The 25,556-nt window shown below is 40.5% G+C and overlaps 2 protein-coding genes across 2 annotated transcripts in view; both read right to left on the bottom strand.

Annotated features, from left to right (window-relative positions):
- Positions 1–25,556, bottom strand: part of LOC138175835 (proline and serine-rich protein 2-like) — a 70,651-nt gene that overhangs the window by 20,052 nt on the left and 25,043 nt on the right. The window contains exon 2 of the mRNA XM_069106392.1: positions 20,586–20,804. Within this exon, the coding sequence (XP_068962493.1) occupies positions 20,586–20,723 (138 nt within the window). The 5' untranslated portion in view covers positions 20,724–20,804. The remainder of the gene's footprint in view (positions 1–20,585; positions 20,805–25,556) is intronic.
- On the bottom strand, positions 4,524–5,328 carry LOC138175747 (large ribosomal subunit protein uL6-like). The gene has a single exon (XM_069106222.1). The coding sequence runs from the start codon at positions 5,244–5,246 to the stop codon at positions 4,668–4,670; it is 579 nt and encodes a 192-aa protein (XP_068962323.1). The 5' UTR covers positions 5,247–5,328; the 3' UTR covers positions 4,524–4,667.

Genomic DNA, 25,556 nt, shown 5'->3' with positions numbered 1-25,556 from the left:
GTCTCCTGTTGGTCTTCCCTTTTGGCTTCCTTTTGTGGTTTTTGTTGTTGTTGTTGTTGAATCATTTCAGCTGTGTCTGACTCTTTGTGACCCCATTTGGGGATTTCTTGGCAAAGATACTGGACTGGTTTGCCATTTCCTTCTCCAGCTCATTTTACAGATAAGGAAACTGAGACAGACAGGGTTAAGTGACCTACCCAGGGTCATATAGCTAGTAAGTAACTGAGGCCAGCTTTGTGTATTATCTTCCTCTATCAGAATATAACGTCCTTGAAAGCAAAATTGATTTTCTTTTTGTTTAGATTTGTATCTCTAGCACAGTAGAGTCCTTGACATGTACTACCTGCCCATTTGGTAAATTGTTACTGTTCTGCTCATTTCACTCTTCATCAGTTCATACATGCCTCCCCAGGTGTCTCTGAATTCGTCATATCTGTCATGTCTTTCATCACAATAATATTCATTTGCCTTCTCTGAGCCTCTCCCCTTCTCTCAGCTCATGCACTGCCACCACCCTAGACCAAGCACTCCTCACTTTTCAACTGGACCACTGCAGTCCTTTTAATTTTTGGTCTGCCTGACCCAAAACTCTTCCTTCTCTAACCCAAATAGCTGCTAAAGCAATTTTTTTTTAAATGCAAATCTGACCATTTGTGACTCCCCTACTCATTTAACTCCTGTGGCTCCCTATTACCTACAAAATCAAATATAAATTCCTCTGCTTAAAGTCCTTCTCAACCTGGTTCCAATGTACCCTAGTACAATAGGCTCCTTCACACACAGAGACTATGATCTAGCCAAAATAGCCTTCTTGTCTGTCACATATCTGTCACATTCCACCTCTTAGACCCTCCAGTTTCCTTCAACAAGAAGCCTTTCCTGATCTTCCCCATCCTTCCCATCCCCAGTTAGGGCATTCTCTTACTAATACAAAACCCCCAAACCTTGACTTATTTTTTTACATACTTATGTATATCAATGTTTCCCTTCCACTCCTGTCCTTCCCAATCCCCAGTAGATCAATATAAGGTCTTTGAGAGCTAGGACTGTTTCAGTTTTTGTCTCTGCATCTCTACCAGCCACCACAGTGCTTGCTTGGCACACAGTAGCAATACTTACTGTATGTTGATTGATTACCACTCTCATGCTGCTGAATATCAGTCAAGGGAGTCACCAAACCATGCCAAATGGGTCCACTCCAAATTTGTGTTGTCTCAACTGGTCCCTCACTGCTGCAGGGCAATTATTCTATTTCCTGATTGATTCTTTTCCTGTACTCTGCAAGAGTCATGTTTGAAATCTTTTCTCCTCTCAAACCTCCTATTCCACAATTTTCTCCCTGTCAGAAGAGGATCTTGGGTAAAAATTTAGTAAGAAAATGCAGTATATCTCCCTCATCACAAACTTCTTTTCTATTCTAGCTCTCAAAACCCCTAAACATTATCTCCCCTCCCCCATCATTCTTTGCTCTAATCTCTGACTCAGAGGTGTTTTCTCACCAAATTCAACTTCTCTTGGTGCAATTGGAGTTGGTCCCTCCCATTCTTCTCCAGAAACTTGTCTCTTTGTTCACCCTCCTCCCCCTCTGTCTAATTCTCCAACTCTTCCAAACCCACTGGCTGCAACCTACAAACCCAATCAGTTCTCCCAATTGTTTAAAAAAAAACAACACTTCACTTGATCCTATCACCTCCTTAAGCAATTATAACATATCTCTCCTCCTTTTCACAGCCACATTCCTAGGAAAATCTGCCCGCTTTGTGCTCCTACTCATTTCTCAACTTCTTGCAACATGGCTAATAACAATCTTACCTCTCAATTGCAACTGCTTCCTCCAAAGTGATCCGTGTTCTCTTAATAATTAAATGTATTTCTCAGTCTTCATTCTTCATATGTATATACACACACACATACATACATATATATATATACACATACATATATATTTGTGTGTGTGTATACACATAAATACTTCTTGATTTTACTTCAAATACTTCTTGACCTCTCTGAGGCAGCTTACACTGCTAACAACGTCCACCTTCCTGGACACCCAGCTGTCACAACATTGCCCTCTCTGGGTTCACCTGTCTAACTGATCCTTCTAAGTTTTCTTTGTTGATGATAAATCATCTCTGATGCACCGTCCCCTAACCTTTGGTGCTCCTTGGGCCTTCTCCTTCATCAGATCCTTGGGGTTCAACCATCATCTCCATGCAGATAACTACCAAATATCTGTCTATCTATTGATCAATTGATCTATTGCCCTGTTTGATCTCTCCAACCTCCAAGTAGACATCCAACAGGCAATACAAATACACCATGTCCAAAATGGAAATTGTAATCCTATGTGCCTTCCCCCAGCATGCTACACCCCTTCCCAGTGGAAAGTGCAAACATATGGGGAACATGTAGACAAGGATTAATGAAAGGAGAAACAAACAATATTGTGGCAGAGGTTCGGAACACCTGGCAAGAAAGAGGAAAGAGAGAGTTCAGGAAACAGATCAAACTTGGCATAGTAGTAATGAGGGACTTGTGTCCCATCTACTGGAGGCGTTTTGTCTGCAGAGCAGCTCTTAGGCCACCAAGTGGAGCAGTGGGTAAAGCTGAGGCTCCTGGAGCCAAGAAGACTCAAATTCAGCTTCAGACGTTTACTAGCTGTGTGATCCTGGGTAAGTCACTTAACCTCTCTTGGCTTCCTAATCTGTAAAATGCGTATAATAATTGTACATACCTCCCCAGGTTATGGTGAGGATTAAATGAGTAATATGGATAAGTGCTTTGCAAACTGTGAAGTCCCAGCTTTAAATACTAGCTATTGCCATTCCTTTTCCAATCCCTTAATTCTAGTATCTTCCTTCTATTGACTATTTCCTCTTTATCATATAGATAGATATAGCTTATTTGTACATAGTGTTTTATGTATCACAGTGTTTTATATATGTCTTCTCAGATCACAAACTCCTCTAGGGCTCTTCCTTGTATTTCCAGCACTTAGCATAGTACCTGACACACAATAAGTGCTTAAGAAATGCTTACAGGCTTACCTTGATATTTGACCTTCATATGTAGAAGTGATGAGAAAAACCATTATGTCAGACTTGATGCTGACCAATATGGAAGAAGTTACTGGTGAAGTAGAAAGAACGGAAACCTTGAAAGGGCGTCACCTAAGAACTCATGATGAAGGAGAAGAAATTCAGGCAAAGCTAGGCATCTATTTAGATTTAGGGAAAGCAGGTTTCAGAGTTCAGAAGAAGGATAGTTATGTTCCCAAGGACTGAAATTACATAAGGGAAGTTAGTCCAAGAAGCAAATGACATGCTTCAGGATGAAATTCTGATGACACAAATAAAAATCTTTGTGAGGAGAAAGAAAAGGAATAGCTATTCAAAGAAACTCAAGCGGATCCATCATGAACTCATTCATCGACAAAAAAAATTTTTTTTAATGCAAAAGCTGAAAACCAGGGTATTTAAACTGAGATGAATTAAACCACAAACATAGGATGGTCCTCTAAGAACGGTGTCAGAATATTAAAAGCCCAGAATGAGTTCATACTGGTGAAGGATGCCAAGGTCAACAAAAAGGGATTTTAAAAAGCTACATTGGGAGCAAATATTACTTAGTATGAATTACGTAGCTTTGTTGAGGTAAAGCCTACAACCCAAGTCCTTCTCTCATGACTCATCATGACACAGAAGTGACCCTGATAAGACCACCAGCACAGCACCAGCTGGAACGGTTTCTAGTCCAATCCCAGAGACAAATCTCTGCTATCTGAGGATCAGCCTACTCAAGCACAGAGGGGCTAATCACCACTAGGTTGGTTATGGTCTTTGGCTCTAGCAACCCATCAAACAGAAAAAAGACAAAATACCCTCCCATTTTGTGTCATTCTCTTCCTCAATAATGTTGACACTGTAGTCGAAAAAAGGTCAGAGTCCTAAGAATCATAGTTTTTAGGCTGTCTATGTTAACAGTAATTTAACTGGCAGTATTCTAAATCTGAGAGTTCTATCCAATGATTATACAATTGACATAATGTTGAAAGAACCGAATCAACATATACCTTGATATACAATAACTTTTAAGAGGGAAGAGGGAAGAATGGTAGAAAATAAAGCTTGAGGAGAAAGAAAAGAGTGAACTCAAAGGCTCTTAAACTAAATCTGAGTAGAAGGCTAAATATTTTTGAAAGATGAAAGTGCCGTACATAGTGAATATTGAGCAATTAAAATCGATTGGTTTATTGTAAAGGGAATAACTGGGTACTAATGTGAGAATCATTTCTAAATAATCTGTTTGGTCACACCATAAACTAGTTAGAGCAAAGATCTAAAGCAATCAGCACCATGCTACAAACCAGAAGGGCAAAGATTAGAACAAGACACTGCATGCATTTACAACTGTTCTTATTTCACTGCCAAACTCCTAGAAAGGATCTTCTAGTCTCGCCTTTAATAGCCTCACCACCCACTCACCTCTCCACCCCTTGTAGCTGGTCTTCCAACGAACTTTACTGAAACTGTTCTCTCAAATGTTACTGATGATTTCTTTTCTTTTTTTTTTTTTTGACAAAAAGTATTTTTATTTCACCTCTGAATTATTTGACATCTGAATAAGCGTTGACTCCTCAGGACACAGCCTTTGGCATCTTTTCCAACTTATTCATCAGCTTGTTGCACGGTGCCTTTCTCAGAAACATAGATGCCATCCAAAAATTTTCGGATATCCTTATTTTTGACCGTGGTGGCCTGTTGGATCAGGGCAGCTGAGTTTGAAACAAGTTCAATATCATTTCCTTCAAGAATTAACTCATCTTTTTGGGCTTGAGAAACAGCACAAGCAACACCTGGTCTCATGCGCGCTCTTCGGATATATTTTTCACCCAAGAAATTTCTGATTTCAACAAGTGAGCCATTCTCTTGAATAACAACATTGATGGGGAAGTGAGCATACACAGACCTCATCTTGTAACGAAAACCCAGGGTGACACCTTTGATCGTGTTTTGTACATGACTACAGATTGTGCGCATGGTTGGAAATTCTTTTCGATTTCCCCACCACTTGTCTGCCTGAAGCCTTTTTTTCTTCTTTCCAAGGAGACTGAGCTCAACATTGATATGGTTGAAATCCCTGCGGAGGATTCCTCTGGGCCCTTTCACAATAACTGCCCGACCCTTAAGAGAGATGTCAACATTTTCTGGGATGTCGATGGTCTGGTTGCTTAGAATGGTCTTCATTCTGGTAGTGAATGGGCCAAAGAGGATTTCTTTTCTTTATTAAAGTAAATTTTTATTGAAGTCTTTTTCTGGTTTTATTTCATCATAGTTTTCCCCAGTATCCCACTCATAGAGTCATCTCATATAACAAATAATATTTTTTTTTATTTTTGAGCAATCGGGGTTAAGTAACTTGCTCAAGGTTACACAGCCAGTTATTTCTGGGTGTGGTGCTGAGTGTCTGAGCCCGGGATTCGATCTCCAGGTCTTCTCAACACTGGAGCCGGTGCTCTTACTTGCTGTGCTACCTGGCCGCCCCACAAATAATATTTTTTAAAGACAAAAAAGAAAGTAAAGGAGGGAGAAAAATCAACACGATTAATATATTGAAAGAGTCTGAAAACACGTGTAGTGTATTATACCTATGGATCTCCCACTTCCACAAAGGTGTGGGCTGGAAGAGCCCTCTCAAAATAAATGAATTTTTTTTGCTTTTTGCAGGGGGCAACTGGGGTTAACTGACTTGCCCAAGGTCACACAGTTAGCAAGTGTCTGCTGAGGCCGAATTTGAACTCAGGTCCTCCTGACTCCAGGGCAGGTGCTCTATTCACTGTGCCACCTTGCCTCCTCTGGATGAATTTTTTTTTTTTTTGCCTTTTGAAGGGCAATTGAGGTTAAGTAACTTGCCCAAGGTTAGGGGTTTGTGTGTGTGTGTGTGTGTGTGTGTGTGTGTGTGTGTGTGTGTGTGTGTGTGTTAAGTGTCTGAGGCCGGAACTGAACTTGGGTGTCCTCCTGACTTCAGGGCCGGCGCTTTACTCACTGCGCCACCTAGCCGCCCTCTGCCGTCCCATGAATTCTTAATGGCTAACTCTGGAATATATGCCCATCTCATCTCCACCTTTTGGAAATCATAGGTTTGGGGCGGCTAGGTGATGCAGTAAATGAAGCACCAGCCCTGAATAAGCATCTGAGATTTATGGAGTTAAGGGTTATATCAACTATTTTTCCTTAATTTTATTTATTTATAAAATGAGAATAATGACATTAGATCTTCACTTACTTCACAATTGTAAAGCTGCATGAGGTAAATCTGAAGGGTCTTAGTTTTAAGGAAAGGAATTACTTATGAACTGTTCATTTTATTTCACACTTTAAAGTGACACCCAACATAAAAATTAGTTGTAGAAAGATCACTGTTTGGATCAAGAAGACCTGAGTTTGAATTTTGGCTTGCTAGGATTCCCTTGCTAACCATATGTTTTACTTCCTAGAGCCTTGGTTTCTTTATCTTACATTATCTATTCCACAAAGTTGTTACAAAGAAAATGCTTTGGAAGAACTAAAAAGTAGGGGGAGAAGGAAGAGGAAGCAACCTGACAGTGCTCAAAGGAAGAAGTCACCTGAAGAGTGGATGAGTAAAAAGGAAGAAAGAAAAGACCAAATCTCAAAGGGATTAATACAAAGCAAAAAAAAAAAAAAGCGTTTTGCTTGAAATTAGTAAAAGTTTAGGGGCCTCTACTGATTAGCAGAGAAGACAAAAAAATATTTACTGAACTTTAGAAATGTAAAGATTTATGGTTGGTATAGGGCAATGTACATTTTAGGAATGTAGTAACCTTTCTCTTTCCTACATTTACTGCAAAATTTATATGGGGTTATGGATTATGAGCTAGAAAGGAATTCCAGACATCCAACCCCTCCTTCATTTAAGAGAGGAGGAAAATGAAGCCCATAGAGATTAAATGATGTGTCCAAGGTCATACAAGTATTAAGTGTCAGAGACAGTCATTGAACCCAGGCTTCAAAAATCAATCAATAAGCATTTATTAATAATCACCTATTATATGCCAGTCACTATAATAAGTGCTAAGGATACCAAAAAAAAGAGGAAAAAGACAATCCCTCCCCTTAAGGAGCTTACAGTTTAAGGCAGGAGGACATGCAAACAAGTAAGTTTACATGTAAACAAAGCAAGCTATGTACAGGATAAATAGGAAATAAGTAACAGAGGCACTAGAATTAAGTGGGGTTGGGGAATGCTTTCTGTAGGAGTTGGGATTTTAATTGGGATTTAAAGGAAGCTGGGGAAGTCTAGTCAGAATGGAGGAAGGGGAACATTCCAGGGATGGGTGACAGCTAGAGAAAATGCCAAGAGATGGAGTGTCTTGTTCATGAGATAGTTAGGAAGCCAGTGTCACTGGACAAGAGTCCATGGTGGAGAGTAAAGTATAAAAACACTTGAAAGGTAAGAGGGGGCTAGGTTATGAAAGACTTTGAGCATTCTATATTAAATCATGGAAGCCCTAGGGAGCCAATGGAGTTTGCTGAGTATGGAAGTGAGGTGATCAGACCTGTGCTATAAGAAGATCACTTAAGTGGCCAAATGAAGGATGAGTTGGAGGTGGGGTTGCAATAATCCTGGTGTGAGGTGATGAGAGCCATGGCAGAGTCAGAGGAGAGAAGATGTAGTATTTGAGAGATGTCGGGAAGGTGAAATTAACAGGTCTCGGTGGCAGATTGGATATGGGGGTTGAGGGCTAATGAGGAGTCCAGTATGACTGCTAAATTGCAAACCTGAGGGACTGGGAGAATGGCACTGTCCTCTACAGTAATAGAGAAGGTGGGGTGTGTGTTGAGGGAGGGGGTCTGGGGGAAATATCATGAGTTCTGATTTATACATATTAAGTTTAAGATGTCTACTGGACTCATCTGATTTGAAATGTCTGAAAGGCAAGAGGAGATGAGAGATTACAGGTCGGTAAGGGGCAGGATAGGTGATGAGATCACCAAGGAGAGGAGTATAGAAGGAGAAAAAGGCCCAGGACAGAACCCAGAGGGCCACCCACAGTTAGGGGGCATAATCTGGAGGAGGGTCCAGCAAAGGAGAAAGAGAAGGACAGGTCAGATATCTATCACTATGGCCACTCTACCCTTCTCCATGAAACACAACACATGGAAACCAAGACAGAGAATCTTTCATGACCAGTTAGGGTTCTCTTCCCTTTAACCCAAGCTGTCATCTTTCAGTCTTGTAAATTAACGGACTTAACTTGTAGAAATTAGGTCTCTGGGGATGCATCTCCACATTTCTCATATTGCCTAGAGGGTGTGCAATTTAACCTCCTTAAGGTTTGCAAAACTGGTCTGAAGACAGAATTTCATATTTAACCTGGGCCCGGAAATGGAAACCATATATTCTCAGGGTGGTGCCCAGAACATTGAATTCCATTCTAATCTGCCTCCTCCCTGTACCCTGGGTCGGTTCATTTTCTCTGAAAGAGATCGGTTTCATTCTCTTTAATTTCTCCTGAACCTCTGCCATCCTTGTCATGAGACATCAGGGATACAGCTGCAAAGAAAGAGTTTAAAAGATGGCAGGTGATATGGGAGCCACAGAGAAAACTGGGCTGTGGAGGGCAACTGTAGTCTGAAGTTCTCAGCCCAAGTCCCAGCACTGTTCTTTAACATGTAACCTCAGACAAATCACTTTACTTAACTGTACCTCAGTTTCCTCAACTGTAAAAGGAGGCCAATCTTTCTGTACCTAACTCAGAGGATTGTTGTGAAGACCAAATGAGATAATGCATGTAAAACACTTTTAAACCATAGCAGGTTATATGAGTGTAATTTACCATTATAATACATTAAAAAGCTAGTATTGTTTTTATGTTTACAGCAGGCGTTCAAATCCTCAAAATCTTTGGAAGTTATCTGTTTATTGGTTCTATTCTAAAGAGTTACTAGGTGCTTAGATATAAACTGGATGATTTGATAAAACCATAGAATTTGACTACAAATTTTGAAATTACTACCTCTCTGTGAAAGGCCTCGAAAGCATATCACATATGTAGTCTCTTATTCCTATAACATCCATATGAAGGAATAAAGTAGCAGATATATTGTTTAAATCTGGAAAGGCAGAAACTGAGGTATTAAAAGTATCATATTATTTGTTCAAATTTCACCCCAAATAAACTAAATAAAATAAGCTCACCCTCCTCCCCCAAACAAAATCTCCTTGAAGACATCCTCAATAATTTGCAAAAGGTAAGAAGAGAGTGGATCTAAGCCTTGATGTCAATGGTTGGTCAATGAACATTTTTTAAGTGCCTTCTACATTCCAGGCACTGTGCTGAGCACTGGGGATACAAACAAAAGGAAAAAACATGTCCCTGCTTTCAAGGAGCTCACAGTTTAATGAGAAAGACAACATGCAAATAATTATGTGTCATACATACATACATACATACACACACACATATGGGATAAGTAGGAAGTAATAAATAGAGGGAAGGTACTAGAATTAAGGGAGACTAGGAAAGGTTTTCTGAAGGTGGGATTTTAGCTGGAACTTGAAGGAATCCAAAGGCAGAGATGAGGAGTGAGAGCATTCTAGGTATCAGGGACAGCTAGTGGAAATGCTTGGAGTTGGGAGATGAGTCTTGTTGAAGGAATATCAAGGAAATCAATGTCAATGGATTGAAGAGTAGTGGGGTAGGATGGAATATAGGTATAAAAATACTACAAAGGTAGGGTGGACAGGTTATGAAGGGCTGTTACCCCTCAGCAACTAAATGAGGTAATGAAAAGTCTTGACATGTCCCCACCTCCATTATCTGATGATCTCAAGAACGTCCACAATGTGATCTCCACAGCTTGTAAGTATTTGAGGCCAGATTTGAACTCTAGAAGATGAGTGTTGCTGACCCCAGGCCTGGCACTCTATCCATTGCGCCACCTAGCTACCCTGTGGCCTATACCATCACCTTTCAATTAGCAGTAAAATCTGAGAATCATAAAGCTAGAAGGCATTTTGCCCATTGTGAGCTCTGAGATCAAAACAGTTTTCAGATCAGCTGGGTGGGCTGTCTCACACATCTCAGAAACACGTCTTCTCATGGTCTGTCTCCCATGGGTCCTGTCAGTATGACAGCAAGGCTATGTCAACCAGGAATGACCACTCTGGTGAAAACAGATAGAATGCTGCCATACTGAAGGCTCAACAAAACCCTGCCTGCCCTCTAACAAACAGAAATGCATCTTGGAAAGCAGGAATTTAATTCTGATGTGCCACTTTCTGCAACAGATTCTGGCTTATGCCACCCCAGACCCCAGGAGTCTTTTTTTTTTAAGTGGCATAAAATTAAGATTAGGGTGATATGGAATCTACTCTTCCCTGGCAGATCTTTCTCTCTCTTATCTCTCTGCTCATACATAAACATAGCCCCAGTTATCTGGTCTGGCTAATTGGAAAGCTCCCATCCAGGAAAATGAGGAAGCCTACAACACAAGTCATTATGATAATATATTAATAGAAAAAGCCAACTGTAATCTTACTAGAAACTTGACTTGGTTTCATGAATCATCTAAAAACATTCTTACTCCCAACTATATCTCACACTAAAAAGCTGACTATGATCTTAAGGTCAGGTAGTATTTTGACTATAAAATGAATTTAGGCATAGGGATGGATTAGGACTGGATCTATAATGTCACTGACATAGGGAACTCTCAGATAAGGAGACCCCTTGTATCAAAGTAGGTCATCATCTTCTCTGCAACTTATGGTTTTGGGGAGTTGCCTAGTTAAGTGACTTGTCCAGGAACATACAAAAAGTATATGTCAGGGAGGCTAGGTGGCATGAATAGAGCACCAGCTTTGGAGTCAGGAGGACCTGAGTTCAAATCTGGCCTCAGACACCTATCACAAAAGCTAGCCGTGTGACCTTGGGCAAGTCACTTAACCCCAATTGCCATGCCTTCCTCCCTCCAAAAAGACCAAAAACAAAACAAAACAAAAAAAGTATTTGTCAATGGCACAACTAGGTCTTCCTAACTTCCTATTTGCAGCCAGGTCTCTATTCATAATACATTATCTCTCAAAAATGTAAAACACATTTTTAAAGAAATTTTTAAAAAACTGATGAATTTTAATTTTGTTGTGTCCTGAACACATTAAAAATGTGTACTTAGTAGTTTCTTGGGCACATTAAAATACTGGTAGTTTTTTAAAATGAGAAAAACCAATAAGAAACAGGCACTTATTCATCTTGAATGCTGATGCTAAGAAAAAAAAATATAGGTTAAAATTAGGAAAATCGGGAAGACTAAGAGATAGATGGCACCTTTGGTTGAACTCCTTTCTCTTCTCTTCATCTCCCTTACCTGGCAGAGCTCAAGACAGATCGATTCACACCTTGACTGTGGCCAACTTGAACTTCCCTTTTTTCACTTAAAGAGAAATAATTGGCAAGACTTGGCAACTCATTCAGAACCTGGGCAATATGGAGAATGGTAGTGCCCCCAGTAGAGACAGGGAAGTTGCAAATGAAAGGCACATTAAGGAGGGGAAGATGATGAGTTCAGTATTGAACACACTGACTTTTAGATTTCAAGTAGAAAGGAAGGCAGTTTGAGATGTAAGATTGTAGGATAAAAGGGTCATTGAGGCCATTGGGTCTAATCCAGGGGTGGGGAACCTGCTGCCTTGAGGCCCTCTAGGCCCTCTAGTGAAGCCTTGGTAGTCCCTTCATTTTAACAAAGGAGGAACTTTTGGCCCAGAGAGACTAATTGACATGGGAGCCTAGGAGAGAGATTACACTTGGAAAAATAATTTGGAGAATCCTTTTCATAGACGTAATAAGTATATGTAGGTGGTAGCTCTAGAGAAAGAGATGACAAGTGAAATATGCATAGCATGATTTTACATATATGTGTATGAATGTATATATGTCACATGTATATGTGTGGTATGTAATATGTGTGTAGTTATATTGTGATATATGTGCATATGTATATGTGTGGTATATATACATAGATGTCTATGTATATTATTTATGTGTGTACACATATATACACACACATATATACATTTAATTATAATCTTCTTTGGGGGGGGGAGAGAGAGAAAAAATACAATTAAAGAGTATGTAGAGAGAACAAAATAAAACCTATAAGGAAGCAAAGGAAAGCTGGGTAGCTTTGAAAACAGTGTGCAGTATTTATTACATAGGTTTTCCTGAGATGGAAACTTATTATTTTATATTGAATCCTTTCTTATATTCTGCTGTGTACATGGAGATGTTCTTTTTTTTTCTTTTCTCATTTTGTATTTAAGTTGGAAATAGATAAAAAAAAATTTACCAAAAAATCAAAACAAAACAGAGTATGGGAGTATGGTGGTATCACCAATTGTGAGAAAATATATTTCCAAGGTGTGTGTAAGAGCCTACCAAGCTGACCTGACAATTGTAAGTTTTGAGCTCAGAGTGATATGGCAAAGCTATTTCCAACTTTATGATTCTCAGATTTTACTGCTAAATGTGAGGTGGTAATTAAGACAATACTGTGGATATTCTTAAGATCATCAATAACAGAAATGATGAACAGTATGTTCATCAGCTCATTGAGTTATTAGGTAGCAATAGGTACAGGTCCATTCTCTTCTTGCCTTTTGAGTGAGCTTGGAACAAATCATGTTGTACTTTAATACCTTAACTTCTCTCTCTTCAGATTTAAACAATACCTGCGACCTTATTTTTTTTTTCCTTCATATAGATGTTGTAAAACAGTGGTTTTCAAAGTGTGATCCAGGGATTCATCCCAAAACCCTTTCAGGAGGTCCAAAAATTCAAAACAATTTTCATATTTACACTAAAATGCTTTCATTTTTAATATGGTAAATACTTATAGATATAACTTATGCAAAAACTCTTTGGAGATGGTGGTATCCTCAATAATTTTTAAGAATGTGAAGGGGAACTAAGACTGATAAGTTTGAGAACCACTGCTGTAAAGTTAAATGTTCTAGGTTTATCCATAGCAAGAGAAGGATAATCCACAAGCCCAGGACTGAGTATACCTCAGGGTGACGTTCAGGTTAGCCAAGCTCCCTTGCCTGAATTACCCACAGTGATCCAACAGTTAAATCCCAGGAAGTAACATTAATAGTGTGAGTTCTTTGTTTTGAGGAATGTCTCAATCCCTTTTTTTCTTAAGATTCATAAAGATTTTATTCAAAGGAGTATTCAAGGTACACAAAGGAGGTAGCAAATTAATGTGGTTAAAAAAAGAGAAAGAATCAGGTGATATGTGCAGCTGTATACTCACCACAAACCAGGGCAAAAATCATCTGTTTCTTCAATAAAAAACTTGTAAGGCAGAATTAAAGCAGAAAGTAACTTTGACAACCATTAAGACCAATGACAGCCTTCCTTTCATAGCACAGGCCTGGCAGAGGCCTTTGGTTGAAGGAGGCAGATGCCATGCAGAGCATGAACAGATACAGGAGCAAGGAGTGGGGTTAGGATTGAGGGTGGGCACACCAAATTAGACAGGAACATTAGATTCACAATGAGGCACTTAAAGTTAAAAAATTAGACATTTAATATCTCTTAACTAATAGGTCAACATTTATTAAGCACCTACTCATTTATTAAGCACTAGTCACTGTGCTAAGCACTAGGGATTAAAAAAAAAGGCATGAGACAGTCCCTACCATCAAAGAACTTAAAATCAAATGGGAGAGACAAAATGTAAACAGATACAAAGAAAACTATATACTGGACAAATAGGAACGAATTACAAGAGGAAAAGCACTAGAGTTAAGAAGAGTTGGGAAGGACTTCTTGTAAAAGGTAAGATTTTAGCTGGGACTTAAAGGAAGCCAGAGGGGCCAGCAGTCAGAGTGGAGGACAGAGAAAGTTAACCCATCTTGATCACTAATTGACCCAATGCCACACTCTCAGACTTCTCCAAATAGCCTTTCCTCAGCTTGGCCTCCTCTTGAGGCCTCCCCTGCACCACCCTGCAGAGAATACTCAGGACAGTCCCACTTTTCACACTTGTGTAGTGTGTAGTTAAAACAACTCTTGATCTTCCAGTGAGCTGAGTCGTAGCGGCATTAGAGCAGCTGGAAATTCCTTCCTTCTCATGTCCCTGAGCTAGCAGCAGCAGGTTGCACCCTTGCTCAGTGACCTCTCCTCTCATTCCCATTCCCCTTTATTGAGTCAGACATATTGGCACTGCATAGCTCATTACTTTACACTATGGTCAGATGCCACAGAGTACATGGCAACAACTTAGCTGTATATAAGGCCACTAGCACCTCTTTCACCCTCACCAAGGGGAACACTAATTTCTTTCAAACAATATCTTTTTAGGAAAATCTAGCCTAACTTGCATGGGGAGAGAGGTTAAGATATTGCTTCTAAAGCAGTAAGAGACATTTTTGAAGTATAGTCCTTTGGCAGAAAAGTAGTCATTTCAAAATTTTAAGTCAAACTCTATCATATTATCTGGTTATATACAAGTACCTATTAATTTAAGAACAGCAGCAATAAACAGATAACCTCCAAAAATATGATCTTGAAAGCTTGCCTTAAACCTAATTATCTCCATATAGATGATTCTTAGATCTACTTATCCAGCCCTAACCTCTCTCCTGACTCTCAGTCTCTTATAACTTACTATTATAAATTGGGTGTCCTACAAACACCTCAAACTCAACCTGTACAAAACACAGAACCCAAACCCTCCCTTCCCCCATCCCTTGTTTCCTGATTACTGTCCATGATACCACCACCTTCCCAGTCACCAAAGCTCGTGTCATCCTTCAGCCTTCATCAGCACTCACTGCAAATATACAACATTGCCAAATCTTTTCATTTCTTTTAACTTTTTTTTTTTTGGCTTTTTGGAGGGGGAAATGCAGGGCAATTGGGGTTAAATGACTTACCCAAGGTCACAAGGCTAGTAAGTGTTAAGTGTCTGAGGCAGATTTGAACTCAGTTCCTCCTGACTCCAGGGCCAGTGCTCTATTCACTGCACCACCTATCCACCTTTTCTACCTTCACAACATCTCTCACATAGGTTCCCCTCTTTCCCCTCATAAAGCCCCCGCCCAGAGCAGACCCTTATCACATCTCACCTGGACTACTGTAGTGGCCTTCTGGTTAGTATCCTTGTGTTGAGTCTCTCTTCCATCTAGTTGCCAAAGTGATCTTCCTAAAGTTTGGATCTGACCATATCACCTCCCTACTCAATAAATTCCAAAGATTCCCTAATTCCACTAGCATTCAATACAAAATCCTTTGGTAAGCTCTTAAAGCCCTTCACTACCTACCTATCTAGTCTTCTTACACTTTCCTGTCCTGTCCTCAATATAGTAGACTCCTTGCTGTTCCTTGAGTAAGTGACCCCTATCTTCCAACTCTGTGCCTTTACAATGACTGTGGCCCCTTCCTGAAATGCTGCCCCTCCTAACCTCCACCTCGTGAATTCCTCCAGGACTTCTCAAATTCCACCTTTTACAAGAGGCTTTTCCTAGCTCTGTCTGTCTGAGATGACCTCCGGTATACACTGTATACACCATGTATGTGTATATTGGCATGTTGTTTCACACATTAGAATGTATTTACTTTTAGGGCAGGGAATGTGTTTTAGCCTTTCTTTGAATCTCCAGTACTTACTACACTGCCGGGCCCATAATAAACACTCACTGAATGCTTGCTGACTAATTAATAATGGTGATAACACCAAGGGACAGATTCTGAAAAGAAAACAGAAGAAGGCTAAGAAAAAAATCCTTGGATTTAGCCAATAAAAAAGTTACCAGTGACTATGAAAGGAATAGTTCATGCAGAAGTCAGATTATAAGGGTTTGTCAAGAGGTAGGAATAGTGAGTACAGATTCTTGAAGTTCAGCAGTGACCAGGAAAAATATAGTCAATAATTCTAGAGGCCCCTGTCTGTCCATGGAGCCAAAATAACTTACTTCTTTAAATTAAAAAAAGTTTTATTGGTGACTTTTTTATATTAATAATTCCCCCAATATACTCCCTATTGAACCCTCTCTTGTAATAAAGAGAAACAGCTAAGCAAAACCAAATCATCACAAAACTAAATCTGATGATGTAAACAATACTACTTCCATAATATCCCTCACCTCTATCCTAAAAAGAGAAGATGATATTTCATCACATTATTAAAATTAGAAGAAGGTTGACTTTCCAACAGGCAAGGCCAAAAAACCCTTCTACCAGTGAGTGACCCCAGGGTCACTAAGCTAGGGTTTGCCACTAAAGTAGAAACAACATTTTTTTTTCATGAAACTGCTTCCAGTCACTCCCAAACTTTCCATTGTTCCTATCCCAAAGCCTAGAGGATAGAGTCCAAACTTCTAAATCTGTTATTTACAATCCTCCTCCAATTTATCTTTCAAACATTCTTTCCTACCACTCCCTCCCTGACACTGATCCTCTGCTCTGGCTGGGTCACATATCCTTTGGTTTCTACAGACTAGCTCCTGTTGATGCCTCACTTATGCCTCTGTCTCTACGTAGCCTGTGTATCCCTGGCAAAGGCATCACAATGAAGGCTTCCCATAGCATTCCAGCCCATAAGATAGAAAGGGATTTGGAGCTTATCCAATGCCAAGTCCTCCTGAAGATGAGAAAATGGCATCCCAGGGATTAGGCAAATTTGCCTAGGACTACACAGCAAGCTAACAGCAGAACCAGAGGCCAGACCTTCTGCCACCTGGTCCAGTGCTCTGCTACACAAGCCTCTTCCTTTCCATTCTCTGAACTCCTGTGGCAAGTAGGACTTGGACCATTGATCGTGTCTCAGGATGCCTTACTTTGCTCTGTGTTTTGGTGGAATTTTTCAGTAGTGGCTAGGGGTGCATAGGATGAGTGCTGGGCCCCAAGCCAGGAAGGTTCATCTTCCTGAGTTCCAAGCTGACCTCAGACACTTACTAACTGTGGTGACCCTGAACAAGTCATTTAACCCTGTTTGCCCCAGTTTTTTCATCTGTTAAATTAGCTGGAGGAGGAAATGGCAAGCTATCCCAGTATCTTTGCCAAGAAGACCCCAAATGGGGTCACGAAGAATCAGACATATCTGAAATCAACTGAACAACTATAAAAATTCTGAGTTTCTTGAAGGCAGGAACACACATAACATTTATATCATCCATCAATACAATAGTGGGCATATCATAGGAAGTTTTTATGCCTCTGCCCATAGAAATAATTCAGAGGGATGTCTTTATTACTTTTTTCCAACAGGATGTCAGAATTAGATCTCCAATGCATCTACCAATAATTTTTAGGAGATTATAATCCTCTTATCTAAACTCTGTCTTCTCTAGAAAATAACAAGCATTTAAGAAATTTAAAAAATTTTTAACTATCGGGGCAGCTAGGTGGCGCAGTGAATACAGCACTGGCACTGGAGTCAGGAGGACCTGAGTTCAAATTCAGCCTCAGACACTTAACACAAAAACTAGCCATGTGACCTTGGGCAAGTCACTTAACCCCAATTGCCCTCCAAAAAAAACCAAACCAAAAAAATTGTAATTATCTGTGTTGGTCTGGTACTGTTCTTTAGGGATAAGGATAGGGACTGGGTCAATGATTTCATTGTGATCAGGAACTTCCAGGTGAGGAAATTCCTACCAAGAAACATCAACAGCTCTCTGAAATTTTTATCTCAGACAGCTGCCTAGAGCAAAGGGGTCAAACATGCCAGCCACACTCCCAAGTGGAACCTGGACTAGATTAAAATGTTAACTGGGAAATATGTAATAAAACTAATTAAAATGTAATAATACATAGATAGTGTTAATTTGTGGTTTTCTAAGTCAATATGTGGCCTTCAGGGATCCTTAGGTACCATTTAACTGCCTCCTCTTTGTATCTGAGTTTGACCCCACTGGCCAACAGAACTGAAAGGCTAGAAGACTTGCCCAGGGTCACACAGCTAGTATATGTAATCCAAGGCAGGACTTGAACACAGGTTTTCCTGATTGTGAGATCAGCTCTCCAAATGCTATACCATGCTACCTTTGATGAAATTAGATCTCCAACAGTTTTGAGGGTCACTACATTAAATTAAAGACTTAAGGCATGCTCAGTCATCTTCACCTAAATTTAAAATGTCCGTGCCTTTCACGAACTGCCTTTAGAGTCTTGTTGATAAAAGAAAAGGACAAAGTTATCAGTTTTGCATACTTTCATTCTGATTTGTTTTTCAAATCTAGATGAGAAGTGGAGGGGGAGGGGAATTCAAGTTGATTTCATCTAGTTTCTAACTTCAGAAGATTCTTTGTGATATACAAGAAACTAATACATAGCTAATTCCAATCATTCATTCTTTTTTTGGTGGTGGGAGATTGGGGGAGGCAATTGGGGTTAAGTGACTTGCATGGTGTAGCATAGCTAGTAAGTGTCTGAGGTCAGATTTGAACTCAGGTGCTCCTGACTTCAGGACCAGGGTTCTATCCACTGCCCTACCTAGCTGCCCCCAAAACATGCATTCTAAGGCATTCCTTGGAATTAATTTCTACAAAGATTGATTTTTATTGGTTCATCTTAAGCTTCTTTCTTTTAGTGAATCAACAAATATTCTTTTTTTCCCCTTTTTTGTGTGAAATAGTTCTAAAAAGGAAACATGGAAATAGATAGAGTTCTACCATAATGTAGAAGTCCTATCGAAAATCTCCATTGTCTCTAAGTTTCCATGAAGACTTGAGACACGCTGAAATTTCCTCTCTATGAGCACTCCAGACTTCCTATACACAATTATCTGCTCTGCTGTATAACAGGTTAAATCCAGGCCTCAGAATTCCTGGAAAGAGGGAATTGGGACTCCACAAGAGTAGAAATAGGAAGATGAACTAGTGACAGGAAGAGATCTAGTGACACTATGGGGCTAATTTTCTTTTTCTTTTTTGGAGGGGGAGGGCAGGGCAATTGGGGTTAAGTGACTTACCCAAGGTCACAGGGCTAGTAAGTGTTAAGTGTCTGAGGTCACATCTGAACTCAGGTCCTCCTGACTCCAGGGCCGGTGTTCTATTCACTGTGCCACCTAGCCGCCCCAATAAGCCACATTTCTAAAACTAAAATTTACTTTTGTAAAGTTTCAAAAGCTGGTTAATGAAGTCCCTGTTTGTTTGGTTTAAGGAGGTAGGCCTTCTTTGCAAAAAGGAGTGATTATCTATCTTGGTGTTGTTAGTGTAACCCTGAGTTGCTAAGATCTAGGATCAGAGAGAACATAGGTGACCTTCCAGGGATCACAGAGGTTTTGGAGGACTTTGTCTGGGGATGATAGAATCCTTAGACTTCTCTGTTAATATTCATTCTGAGGAGACCTCAATTTGTTTGGGGGTTGCCAGTGACCTTAATAAGGGACTTCTTTCACCTAAATTTTAGTGTACCAGAAAGAGAAGGCAGAGGGGTGAAAATGGGACATAAGAAGATCAGCATTAGGACCAGAGAGCTAAAGGAGAGAAGACAAGTGTGTGGGAGGCGTAGACTGGAGCTGAGACCAGGTTAAACCAGCAGATGTGACAGCTAGTGACAATGAAGGTCAATCAGTTCACTCTTTTTACCCTTGTTCTCCCAGAGCACAGAAGTGACTCTGTCTTGTAAGCCTTGGGATAGTATTTACTGTATTACTTGATACTTCTAATAAATTACATGACCATTGCAGAGTTTTAACTAAGCCTATAATTTGTGGTTTGAGATTGAGAGAGGGTAAACTAATCCATGGGAAAGGAGTTTTACCTGGTTTCCTCCAGAGTGGAGGTTGAACCAGTTAGAAAGTTTTTATAATTTTTGGAAATTTGCAAGCATACTCCAAAACATACCTATTAGACCACCTTTGAAGGCAGGGAGAAAAGACTTATAAGGAGACAAGCCAGTAGCAGACTGACGCTAGGGGATTCCTGTGCTTGTCCTCAAGCATACATAGCTATGATATCCTGTACACACCCTAGGAGTTCTCTTATAAGTTTAGCCTTGTTTGAAACACATTTAAATATGAATTCACGTTTAGCTAAATTATGTTTAAGAGTCAAAAGAATTTTAATGCCTAATAATACCAGACATTGAGTTCGGGATCTTTTACCAAGTGTAGCTGAGAAAGCAAAGACTTTGGCCTTTTTGTATTTTTTCTTTTATATCCCAGATCTTAAAATAGAAGTTAGGATTTTTTCATGAGAATGTCATGTCTTCTCTAGGTGCTAGAGCTGTCAGCAGACGTGCAGCAACTTTGGGTTAACTATTCTACTTTATTTAAGGCATAGCGCTTAGCAGCCCGTCACCAGCCGATCCTGTCCAATGACCCAGAGAGGCAGGAGGAAACCCACACACACTCCATTCCCTTTTCTGCTCCCTTAAGGGTGGGCCTCACTTGTACAGTAGAAAGTTCAACAAGAAAATCCAACCACATAGATTCTAAGAAACCCAAAGGAAAAGCTATTTAATTTTTAAAAACTGTTAGAGAGGATTTACACCCCTCCTATACACATGTACACACACACATATAATGCAATCATTAGGTATTGCCATCACTTACCAAGGTAAAACTTCTGGACCGAGAACTGCTCCTTCTGCTGTCCAGACTCCCATCTCTGCTTAAGTCACTGTGCCTGTAACTGGGTGACATGTCAGAGTCCATTTCTAAACAATCTGATGTCAGATGATTTCTGGGCATCCCCACAAAAAGCTCAGCAGCCTGCTTGGTCAAACAATGGGAAAAGAGGCCAGCACTGAATCCTGGAGTGGAGGATCATTTCTGGAAGAAAAAAAAAAATTACATGCAATGTAAACGTGACCCAGATCTTAAATTGACTTTCGACCCCACAAAATGAAAGTGCCAGCATGAGATAAACTTATGCAGGAAGTCTACTTGAATAAGTTGACCATTAGATCAAAACAAGTAAATGGGAAACCTGAGTCCTAGTTCTGTCAACAATGCGTACAATGACTTAGTAACCCAAAGTACACATGGGGGCCGATTAAGTAGGTATAATGAGGGCTCTTTTAGTGCTGGAAATGCAGTGGAACCAAATTTGGACGCCCTCTTCTGCTCTCACAGTTCTGCATTTTCTTCTCTTTCATTGCTCCCTCACTCACAAGGATCTAAATCAGGAGTTCTTAACTTTTGGTGTGTCATTGACCCCTTTGGCAGTACAGTGAAGTCCTGGACCCCTTCTCCGAATAATGCTTTGAAATGCATAAAACCAAACACAGAGGCTTACCACGGAAACAAAATAAGCTGAAGTACAGTTAAGAAAATATTAAAATAATAAATTCATGAACCCCAGCTTAAGAATGCTCTCGAGCTAAATAATTAAATTTAGGTAGACATTCTTAGCTCCAAAGCTACTACATTCATCAGAATTGGTAAGAAATAATTCTGGTATCATCTTCACTTGTCCCACCATTCTTTCTATGGTTTTAAATTCCAAAGGTACTAAGTATAGTATAGTATTAAAAGTGCCTGTGTGAACAAAAAAATAAAAATTAGATGTTAGTTTCTTTAAAATGTTAGCCCCTCCCCTAACTCCCTCAAGCTTTTTCAATTCTACCCTAAGCCTCCATTGTTTTTCTACTAAACCAAGATAACCTAATTCAGATTTTTTTTCTACCTGGAAAGCACTTGAGCACATGTAGTTGAACCCAACAGGAACAGCCTCTAGCCCAAGGTCACATGGTAAGGTGGTATCAGAGCCCAGTAAGAAATTGAGTCTCTTGATTTTCAGTCTAGTGTACTTTTGTTACTTAAGGTCTTATGGTCCTTGAATCCTTCACTATTCCTCCATCTTCCCCTATCCTCATGTTGCTAATTACTTTCCATCTTGTTTTTTGTCGTTAAGTTATTTTTCAGTCGTTTCCGACTCTTTGTAACTCCATTTGGGGCTTGCTTTTTTTTCCCTCCTTTTTAATGGAGGGTTCGGAAGGCAGGGCAATTGGGGTTAAGTGACTTGGCCAAGGTCACACGGCTAGTACCGTGTTTCCCTGATAATAAGACACTGTCTTATTATTTTTTTTGGACAGAAAAACACCAGAGGGCTTATTTTCAGGGGAGGGCTTATTTTAATGAACATTGACAGCAATTTTAATAAACAGGTAAATGTGAACAAAAAAATGTACCTTTATTCAATAAGCAAATCACTGGGGAAGAACAGGATGACGCGCTCACTGCTGCAGCTCTGTTTGGATGCAGCTCGGAGCGTGGCGTGCATTTCAAGGGGGGGGGGGAACGGTGCATACAGAGGGTACCGTAATGTAGCGTGTAGCACAGGGGATCACCTTCACTACAGTAGCAATCTCAATAGGGCTTATTTTCGGGGGAGGGCTTATTTTAGAGGAATCTTACACAGTAAGGGGAGGGCTTATTTTCGGGATAGGTCTTATTATCGGGGAAACACAGTAAGTATTAAGTGTCTGAGGCTGAATTTGAACTCAGGTCCTCCTGACTCTGGGACCAGTGCTCTATTCAGTGTGTCACCTAGCCCCCCCAGTTTGGGGTTTTCTTGGAAGAGATATAGAAGTGGTTTGCCATTTCCTTCTCCATCTCATTTTACAGATGAGGAAACTGAGGTAAACAGGATTAAGTGACTTGCCCAGGGTCACATAGCTAGTAAGTGTCTGAGGCTGAATTTAAACTCACCAAGATGAGCCTTCCTAGCTCAAGGCCCAGCTCTCTATCCACTGTATCACCTAGCTGCCTGCCTTGTTTTACATCTCTTGCACATTATATATTAGAGTTATTTTGTTTATCTTATTTCCATACTAGACTAAACTCCAGGAGAATGGGAACTATGTCTTATCTAAACTTAAAAAAAAAAAATCTCTCCTAGTGATAACACAATGACTTTAGCACAATGCCCTGCATAGAACAGGAGTTAATGCTTGAAGGATGAATTGAATTTGCTCTCTGTTCCATCTCCCTGAAGCAGCTGGGTTCCACCCAGATCTCCCAAGGCAGAATAGCACTCGGAGTCCTTGAAGAGTCCAGAAGCCAGGGCTACTGAATTGATCCATTTAAAACAGAAGAGATAGAAGGATTCAAAGTGCTAAATCTACAAGTTAGAATCCAGCTTTGCAATCAAACCTTAAGATTTTTTTCCAAAACCCAATAGCCCCTCAGATGTAAAGATGATTTATACCATTTTCTCTGTTCTCCTCAAGAACTCTTGGATACCTCCTTTGCAAAGCCAGTGTTTTAATCGAAGGAGGTCTTGGATTTTCTGTATCCCGTTATTTATTAAACAAAAATTTCCCCCTTAGTCCCAGACAGTGAAGCACCATGAAAAATCCCCCTTTGTCTGTTTATATGCCCAAACTCATGCAAAAGGCTGTGTATTGTCAGCTGGAAAGAGCTTGTGGCTACCAACTGCGGCTTAGCAGCCAAACATGGGATTTCAGAATTCTTCATTAGGATCTAATCTTCATTAGGATAGTACCAAATTGGGGGTGAGGGGGAAGGGAGGTGCTTCAAAAAGGAATTCAAAGAACAAGGCCACTGAGTGGTCCAAGTAAACTCACTTATTCCCCCGTATTCTTCTGACTATTTTGGCCCAGCCTAGCCCCTGAGCAACAGGAAATCAAGTGTCCTCAGCAAAGCCTCCTGCATGATAAGAGGAGGTAACAAAACACTTGGCAAAAATTCACTCTGTATTTGCTCCATGAGGAAAGTTCTGTTAATCACATACTTGTTGGTAAGATGCCTGTAGCGCCTTCTCTGAGGCTCTTGAGATCAGATGAACCCACACAACCTTAAGAACACTTTACCTGAGGAGCAACAAAGTCCCAAACTCACCTTATGACAGGAGCAGTGTGGAGTCATCACTAGAGAGTGGGTAAGGCCTAGGTTTGAATTCTGCTGAAACAGATTTCTAATTGTGTGACCCTGGGCAAGTATCTTAACAACTCCCACCCTTCCTTCCATCACTCCTAAAACAGTTCCTACCTCCCAGGGTAGTTGTGAAGGTCAAAAGAATTACTGTAAGCAAAGCACTCTGTGAGGCAGATAGGAAGTTCAGTGGATAAAGCCCTGGGCTCTGGGTCAAGAAGATTTGAGTTTAAATCCAGCCTCAGATACTTACTAGCTGTGTGACCCTGGGCAAGTCACTTAACCTGTTTGAGAAGGAAATGTATCTGTCAAGAAAACCCCATGGACAATATTGGCTTGCTGTAGTCCATGCGGTCAAGAGTCAGACCTGAACAACAACAAAAGCACTTGGTATTCCCTTTTTGTATCCTCAGCACTCAGCCCAGAGTCTGGCACATAGTAGGTACTCAATAAAAGTTTACTGATTGATTCGTAAAACTTAAAATCTTCAATAAATATGAGATCTCCTTATTAAGTAGGGATCACAGAGATACTTTTTGAAGTATCAGTTCATAAGTAGGCAAAGGAATTACAGCTAGATATCTCCTTCCCCACTTCCCCACTTAGGACTAGGGGCAGAGAAATACGCAGAGAATAGGTTATGCTCCCAGGTACTATCTCTTAATCAGGACCATCTTCAACTGAGTGGCTTTAGAAACTCTAAGGCAGTCCTTCTAGTCAAAGCAACAAGGAGGAATCCCTGGACTAAAGAACCCATCTACCCCAAGGTAAGACAGGGGATGAGAGGGATGCCAGTTTGGTTCAGTGGTGGGGAACCTGCGGCCTTTGTGGCCTTCCAGGTCCTCAAGTGTGGCCCTATGACTGATTCAGTAGGTCCTCACTTGAGTACCTAGAGGGTCACATGTGGCCCTGAGGCTGCAGGTTCCTCACCCCTGATTTGGTTGATCTGGACCAGTCTTACACACAGGAGAACCCCACTGCTAATTCTCAATCTAGGGGACAGATTTAGTTTTCTACAGCTGTATGGTCAAGGGTGACCTCCTAAGGTTCTCATTATCTCTGCTTGGTTTGGAAGACACTGTTGGTAATTTCCTGCTTCGTCCTCCTCAGCCCCAATTTCTAGCTCAGAGCATAGTGAAGCCTTGGCTGCTGGCCCAGAGGCTTGCTCAGTTTTTAGGGAAGTCCTTGTCTGACATGGAAAGTAGCCACAATGTCCAGATCCATCCTCTGATTATTTGACCCAGGCTGTCTAACTCCCTATATGCTTGCTTCTTTTCTTCATTTAGACTGTAGCCTCCACACTAGACCTAATACCTAGATCTTCTCATCAGACCTTCGAGAATCCAGGCCCTAGTAACTGAAGAACTTCATCTATTCTTCTTTGAAGCAACACCCTAGGGCCCAGCCCAGATGACTGGTAATTGAGTATGTGCAAACTAGCCCAGTTACCCAACTACTGGCTAACTCTCAGCATCACCCTATATTTCATCTTCACATCCCATTCGGCCATCCATCTTAGGTCACCTGCCTGCCCCCGAGTGTGGACCTTCTCTCTCCACTTCCTCAGAACAAATACCACCACTCTAGGTACCACTCTCCTATATATGTTATCTTGTTAGAATGTAAGCTCCTTGAGGGCAAGGGCTATTTAAAGAAAAAATCTGTATCCCCATGGTTTAGTAGAGT

This window comes from Petaurus breviceps, unplaced genomic scaffold, assembly GCF_028583685.1.
Source record: "Petaurus breviceps papuanus isolate PSGF00001 unplaced genomic scaffold, PetGlider_PUasm1.0 79, whole genome shotgun sequence".
Taxonomy (NCBI): domain Eukaryota; kingdom Metazoa; phylum Chordata; class Mammalia; order Diprotodontia; family Petauridae; genus Petaurus; species Petaurus breviceps.
The sequence above is the reverse complement of the archived record's forward strand: the minus strand, read 5'-3'. Positions and strand labels throughout refer to the sequence as shown.